Consider the following 7,468-nt stretch of genomic DNA (forward strand, 5'->3'; position numbering starts at 1 on the left):
ACGCGAGCATGTACAGATTTTATATACATTAACGAACCGCACCCACGTTAGGTAGAGACGCATAGAGGTATGTGGCAAACGTAAAACATACAGGTAGGATAAAAACCACAGGCGCATACACACGCGCGCGTTATTAATCATGGGTAAACAAGTAACGATCAAAGTTCATCGACCTCGAATTATTCAGCATCCGATGCTCGATATCTCTTCAATCTAGGTATATTATATTCTTATGTCATTGGGAACGCACGCAGACGACCGAACTGTGATTTTTCATCACACGAGATGTTTGATTGATATACCTGTAGATACGATATACTTGTTCTGTAATGTGTTGCGGATAAAAAAAACTGCTAGATCTAATCTAGAGCGTTGGGAGTAATGCGATCCTGTAGGGGGTGGAATATATCGAGCATCGTGTATCCTTGTAAACTCCTTTTCCCCGCTGCCGATACTCGCTGCGGCTACTGTCGCTGGTGTACAAGTTGTCGAGTAAAAAGTTCTAATACGCTGTGAGAAAAAAGCTTCCGACTTAACATCAGTTCGCCGTCGTCGAGAAGATAAAACTCGCGTGTACCTTGGAAGAAAAATCGATCGAGTAAAAATATTGGAAACATTGTACTCCAAGCTAAACAGCCTCGCCCTCGTCGACGACGACAGCTTTTCAGTACGTATATACGTTATAACGTTATGTGATACACACCGCCGACGCGACGTGGCTGCTGCCGCCGTTGCTTACCTAACGCGAAAAGAGCGCACACCGCTGTTTATTCAATTTGGTGATATATTATCGGCACATGCATAAGAAATTGATAAAAACCCGAGTCGAATAGCTAGCTGTACACGGAAAATTGAATAGCGAAACGGTGGCACGTATATACAGCGGCGTTTCACCTATAGCTGCTACGTACACGCGATATTTCTTGCCTGGAATTTAAAACTCTGAAGAAAAGTGAGGAGTTCAAAAAATTAAGGGGAAAAATAAACCGTCGAGTTACGTTGCGGTGATGAAATTTTTTAATATAACGAGATAAAAATTGTCAGCTTAATTTTCACCGTTCAACCCTGGGTGAATTTTTTCTTCTTCCACAATATTTCGGGTTACTCGATGTACCGAAGTTTTGCGAAGCACCGCGATGATCCCCTCGCCGTCAAGTGCCGGAAATAAAAAAAAAAGAAGAAGATTCTCCCCAGAATTAAAAGCAGTATCGTGTGTCATACAGGCTGATCTTTTTATCGTTCGGCTAAAAGTAAACCAACCGAACGAACAAATGCGAGGGTGGATAAGATTCGATAATCCACGGATTAGTAGGCCCGCCGTCCCGTTTCAGCGAGGACGAAGAAAATTTAGTTTAAAAAATAACAGACGAAGTGTCGACGCGTTGATTATTCCCCGTTCGAAGTTAAACATCCGACAATTCTTGATGATCGTTAACGATTGTTACGCACACACACGCGGTCGATCGAACATAAAAAAATTTTTATCGCAAGAGAGGAGCCGGGACGGGTGTGTATCGCGCGTGGCGAAGAAACAACCGAGGCGCAAGGGGTTGCTTCGGTATGTTCGTTGGGGTGTGGAAATATAAAACGTGTGGGTGCAATATTCAGTAAATATTATAGCCTTCGGCGTTGAGGCGGTGCGGCGGCATATCCGCCCTACCGGCCCTTCAAAACGAAACGAGGGGCGAAATTTACCCCTCACGTTAAAATTACACCGCTGCTTCTGCCGGTATCGCCGGGGTGCCAAGAAAGAAGAGAACAAAGCCGCGAGGAAACAAGAAATTAAGTACCAGCTACGGAATAACCTGTATCTACCGATATGTGAATCTACCTGTATACGAACGATTATACAACGAACAAAACGAGTTGTTGTTGCGGCTCCGTGACTCCTCACCACCTCGTCTCTACCGACACACGTACACGCGACGCGTACGTACGGGTTGTATAAGGTACACGACGATCGAAAAGAGCCCGTCCCCGCAACCGACCCTCTGCAGCACGGCAGTTTCCCGATACATTAGAAACAAAAGAACCAGCCAACCCCTTGATCTCCGAAGACTCTACAAAGCTGGCTGATGCTGCTGACCCATTATCTCTCTCTATCTTTTTCTCTCTTTCCATCTCTTTGTACCGCAATAAGTTTTCCAAAGCGGGCTCGACGCCCCCGCGAATACAGTTGGGTAACCGTTGACAGGCCCTAAATACACCTGAGTTTCGCTCGACGGTCGTATAATCCCGAAATCAAAGACACGAGCGATAGTTTATTTTCGAGGGTGGAAATTCGCGAGGACTTCCTCAAATCAGAGAGTGGAGATGAAAAATTTCAACGAACGAATTCTTGTGTACCTTCCTTGTAAAGTTATGCAAATTGAATTATCTTCTGTTCCGGAGAATAAAAATTCCCGTGTGATATAAGTTATAATTTTAGAAATTTTTTTTATTCCTTGCTCATTCAACTTTCTCTCTCCTCTGAATCGCGAGGGATCAAAGTGCGGAGGCTGACGTAATTTCCTAATTTTGGATTAGCCGTACGGTGACAAGAGGAGCGGCCCCCAACTGATTGTGAGGGAATTTTGTGAGGGAACGAAGTGGCAACGATCGAGTCTAAACGCGCACCCTACGATGAGTTAGACATCGTCACTTCCTCCTCTTTTTATACGCCCTACAAGGACACGATGCTCCTTCGTCCTACTCTCGTACAGCTTACCGTATTATTGTAAAACATTGGCTATATCGTTTCAATCATTTTTGACACGATAGTGATTATAATTCGGTTGTAAAACATTTACCAGCTGTCCTTACGTCCGCCTTATATCAAATCAGCTGCGGTACAGAAAATAGGTACCAGCTGAAACATCTTGTACGATGTACGTGTCGTGTTACAATTGTCACACACCGCACCTCACTCTACTTGCAATTAGACGATGACGTTAAATAATTAATGTTCCTCTCCGCGGAGCGATAGCTTAAATTTATATTCTCACGTTACGTGTTTTGACTTCGAAGATCAGTTTTTTCATTCTTGTTTTGATAACTCTTAGTTTATTATTCTTTCAATTGCCATTATCATCCGTCCTCGAGACGCCAGTTATTACTTACGTTACGTCACTTGTGTACGGTACATGATATATTACACCGGTGGAATATAAAACGTAATATAACTCACCTGCTTCATATTGCTACCTGTGTGATACGTCGATTATTACCAATGCACCCACAACGGAATGCCGAATGTCGGGCTATGTACGGATGATTTGGCGAACCGTTTCACCGAAACGAACACCAGATATCCTCACATTTCACGGAGATTTTGGGTGTGTTCCTGGTTTTTGTTTCATCGTCATTTACCTTGAGTACCTCAGGTGCCACTGTAGACGTACAATTGATGTCGTGTGGGACGTAATGAATGGCAGCGTAGAGTCGGCCAGTCGTTAAAATTGTTGAATACATACGCGCCAAAAACTTATTTGATATAATAAAGGATGCAGGTGGCTGATTATAATTACAAGAATTACAATTTTTTTCTTTGTCTTAACGCTTCGCGATAAATCTCGTTGAAAGTGTGACACGAGCTGGTAAAAGGTTACCATCCGATCGCATAGTCGTCGAGGGTTTAAAGAGCTGGAATTGTGTTGCGACGGCATTTAAATGGAGAATTAAAGGTCTGAGAGGCGTCGCTTTAAATCAAGTGACGGAGATTTAAAAAATATGCCAGCGTGATGCGGTAAGGGGGGGGGAGAGGGGGGGGGGGAATAATGAGAGGGAAATCTTTCGGTGAATGGGATCAAGTTTTATGAAATAAGACAAACTAAAAACTTGGAAAGGGGGTGTAACCTTGCGACGATATGCTCATCTCTGCATTGAACATTGAATGAACAAACGCGCAAACAATTCTATTGAATGGAACGGGGGCTATTGAAATCTCTGAGCTGTCGAAGTTCGGTTCTAATATCCGGTTTGACAGCTTGCGGAGTTTGATAAGCTCGGCGAAAATGTAAGTGACATACGTCACGGAGCGACGGAGGTAAGAGTGAATTTTTCCAAGACCTCAATTTTTTGTGTTTCATCAATAAAAGGGGGAGGGACGACCTGTCAAATTTTTTTCATTTCCTCGGGGTCGATTTAAATGACTTACCAAGTGCAGTACGGTGTTGACCACCTCACGATTAGACACCTGTCCCACCTCGATCAGTCCGATCAACACGGCAAATTTCAGGCTATCGTTCATCGCCATCGCGACGACCTCCTCTGGCCTTTTTATATCACTGAACGGTGGATTTTTAATGTCCACCATGGCGGCTAATGTCCGTATTTACGGCCGCCCAATAATTGAGAATTTTTCACGCACAAGTTAACTGGTAAACGCAGAGTTTTTTGCCGTCACATGATAATACAACACAAATTGATCTGCCATGTTGAAAAGTGGAAACTGTTATGAGCGGCCTGCCAACTCAACGAATGGAAAATTCACTAGAATGCAACGCGCAGGCTGCGATAGGAGCGATAAATTTCACGTTACTAGCGGCGTACCGAATTCAAATTCCGATTTACCAGTGCACGATCATTATGATAGTAAGAAACCACTCCGATGCATCGTATTTTTCCGAAACAATAAACTTATCAATTGTCCACTCACTGACACTCACTGTTGCAATAGTTTACGCGTTTTTCTCTATTTAATTTTTCACGTTCCAACACTTTCAACATCAGTTGAGTACACCGAATGAATGACAACCTGCGCACTTGCTAGTTAGGACGAGACTGCCGAGTACTGTGCTCCTACGGCCAATCAAATCTTGTTCTGGCAAGTAGCGTAACTAAAGATGGCTGCCGTAGAAGTTGAGCGTTCGAAGGTAAGCGTAGCTTTTCGATATAAAGCGTATATATTTTGTTTACGATCGTAACGATGTCTGTTTGAATGTCACCTACAACGTTTAATTTGACTTATACTCGGGAATTCTATTGAATACTGCCTTAATAGCTTCATAAATCATATGATAGGCTAAGGGCGTTGGTCCTTGATGACTGGATTGTTTCCTGAGCGTCCACTTTTGTCTCCTGTCAGTTTTATGAGCTCATTATTTCGTTTTGATTCCGATGTTGAATGAAAAATCTTTCCAACTTCCTGAGGAGAACAGAATTTCACGTCGATTTATAGGTTGGATATTTCGTTCTTTCAGCTTGAGTCTTCACTGCGTAACCTTAAATTATCCGGTCACGTAGGGTTTGACAGTCTCCCTGATCAGCTGGTCAATAAATCCGTTCAAAATGGATTCGTATTCAACATTTTATGCATCGGTAAATCCTTGGCGTTTCATTCATTGTGATTAATTTTTTCGTATTGGGGGTCTCTTTTTGAGGAAAGAGTAAATTTCCATTCATAATTCGTAGGAGAGACTGGTCTTGGAAAATCAACACTTATGGACTCGCTTTTTAATACAAGCTTCGAATCTACTCCAAGTCCACATAGTTTGCCTTCGGTGAAGCTGAAGGCTCATACTTATGAGCTACAAGAGAGCAATGTTCGTCTAAAGTTAACCATAGTTGATACGGTTGGATATGGAGATCAGATCAATAAGGAAGACAGTTTTAAGGCTGTTGTTGATTATATCGATGCTCAATTCGAAGCATATCTCCAGGAAGAACTTAAAATCAAACGTTCATTGTCTACTTATCATGATAGCCGTACGCATGTGTGTCTCTACTTTATCTGCCCCACTGGACATGGGTGAGTTATTTTTTCCAGGAGTTCATCACAATTGATTCATTGTTGTATTGAAAAGTAATTATTTTTGTTGACGATTTCTTATTAAAGACTGAAATCCATTGATCTCGTATGTATGAAAAAGCTTGATACCAAAGTAAATATCATTCCAATAATCGCAAAGGCCGATACAATTTCGAAGACTGAATTACAAAAATTTAAGGTATGTGAATGGAATGAATCCTATTCTTTCCTTCATTATATTCGCATTCCGAAATTTACCTCAATTCGATTCTAGAGTAAAATAATATCCGAACTACAAAACAACGGTGTTCATATCTACCAATTTCCAACTGACGATGAAAGTGTAACTGATGTCAATACCTCAATGAATGCTCATGTGCCATTTGCTGTAGTTGGCAGTACAGATTTTGTGCGAGTCGGTAATAAAATGATGAGGTCTCGCCAATATCCATGGGGTACTGTACAAGGTAATGACTAGATTAATTGGATCTCTAAAAATTGATACTTGATGCCACGAACCTTTCACTCTTGAGCAAATACATGTACACGGAATACCTGTTTTCAGTCGAGAATGAGTCTCACTGCGATTTTGTAAAGCTACGCGAAATGCTAATTAGAACAAACATGGAAGATATGCGAGAGAAAACTCATTGTCGTCATTATGAATTATATCGCAAAAAAAGACTAGAACAGGTGAGAGCAATGGAATTAAAAAATTGATAGAATAACGATGAGAAATTTTTTAATACTGCCGGATCTATAACCACTTCAGATGGGATTCAGTGACGTTGATAGCGACAATAAACCAGTCAGCTTTCAACAGACATTTGAGGCAAAGCGTTCGACTCATTTACAAGAACTCCAGCAGAAAGAAGACGAAATGCGCCAAATGTTTGTCGTACGCGTAAAAGAGAAGGAAGCTGAGTTGAAAGATGCCGAAAAAGAGGTGAATCAAATTGATACGAGTAGCTCGATCTTACTTCCATTTAACTATTTCGATCCAGGCATACTCACAGTAACATTATCTACGGTTACAGTTACACGTGAAGTTCGATAAACTGAAGAAAGATCACACCGAAGAAAAAAAGAAGCTAGAAGAAAGCCGTAAGAAACTGGAGGATGACATTCTAGAATTTAACAGAAGGAAATCTCAGATCGCCCAGCAGCCTCAACATCATACTCTAACACTAGGAAAAAGCAAGAAAAAGTAGAATTATATGGAATTCCAATTTCTAAAAACACAACGCTTCCCTTTTATCATACATTGTACTTTCATTAGCCATGGTTTTTGTCCGACTATATACATGTATTTATTTCTAGTATTTTATATTATAGAGTATTCATTTGTGACGCGAGTATGAGAGACTTAAACCTGTATTATCCAAAGTTTTCAATGAATAAGATTATCCATATATTTTAACGTGTATTAATCGTGAATCACATTATTGACATTAGATGTATATTTTTACCCAATGCTTCTGGTTACTGAAGAAATGTGACTTGTCTCCCCTTACTTGATTTTACAATTGTGGTAACGAAACTCCATAATGATGAATTTATGCTCATAGTAAACAGAAAACCGCTAATTTCTAGCCAAATCATTTTGTATCAGGATCCATTCTGAGATCCATTCAAAGTGCTCTCTTTATACACATTATCAATTAGGCAGACATAAAAATATAGTTATATATATATGTATACATAAGATAATCGAAATATATTAAATATTTAGATACCTGA

The 7,468-nt window shown here is 40.8% G+C and overlaps 1 protein-coding gene across 1 annotated transcript; it reads left to right on the forward strand.

Annotated features, from left to right (window-relative positions):
• The first annotated feature begins 4,706 nt into the window (after positions 1–4,706).
• LOC105692897 (septin-2) lies at positions 4,707–7,468 on the forward strand. The gene is made up of 8 exons (XM_012412417.4): positions 4,707–4,853; positions 5,181–5,298; positions 5,392–5,728; positions 5,816–5,927; positions 6,003–6,195; positions 6,294–6,421; positions 6,501–6,674; positions 6,766–7,468. Exons 1-8 carry the CDS (start codon positions 4,824–4,826, stop codon positions 6,937–6,939), a joined length of 1,266 nt encoding a protein of 421 aa, XP_012267840.1. The 5' UTR covers positions 4,707–4,823; the 3' UTR covers positions 6,940–7,468.

The sequence above is a fragment of the Athalia rosae genome, chromosome 5 (assembly GCF_917208135.1).
Source record: "Athalia rosae chromosome 5, iyAthRosa1.1, whole genome shotgun sequence".
Taxonomy (NCBI): Eukaryota; Metazoa; Arthropoda; class Insecta; order Hymenoptera; family Athaliidae; genus Athalia; species Athalia rosae.

Excerpts from the sequence above, each read along its gene's own strand:
- LOC105692897 (XM_012412417.4), top strand. The coding sequence starts at position 4,824 with ATGGCTGCCGTAGAAGTTGAGCGTTCGAAG. Across the intron at positions 6,422-6,500 it reads GCAAAAAAAGACTAGAACAG|ATGGGATTCAGTGACGTTGA; the intron begins GTGAGAGCAATG and ends TAACCACTTCAG. Across the intron at positions 6,675-6,765 it reads TGAAAGATGCCGAAAAAGAG|TTACACGTGAAGTTCGATAA; the intron begins GTGAATCAAATT and ends CTACGGTTACAG.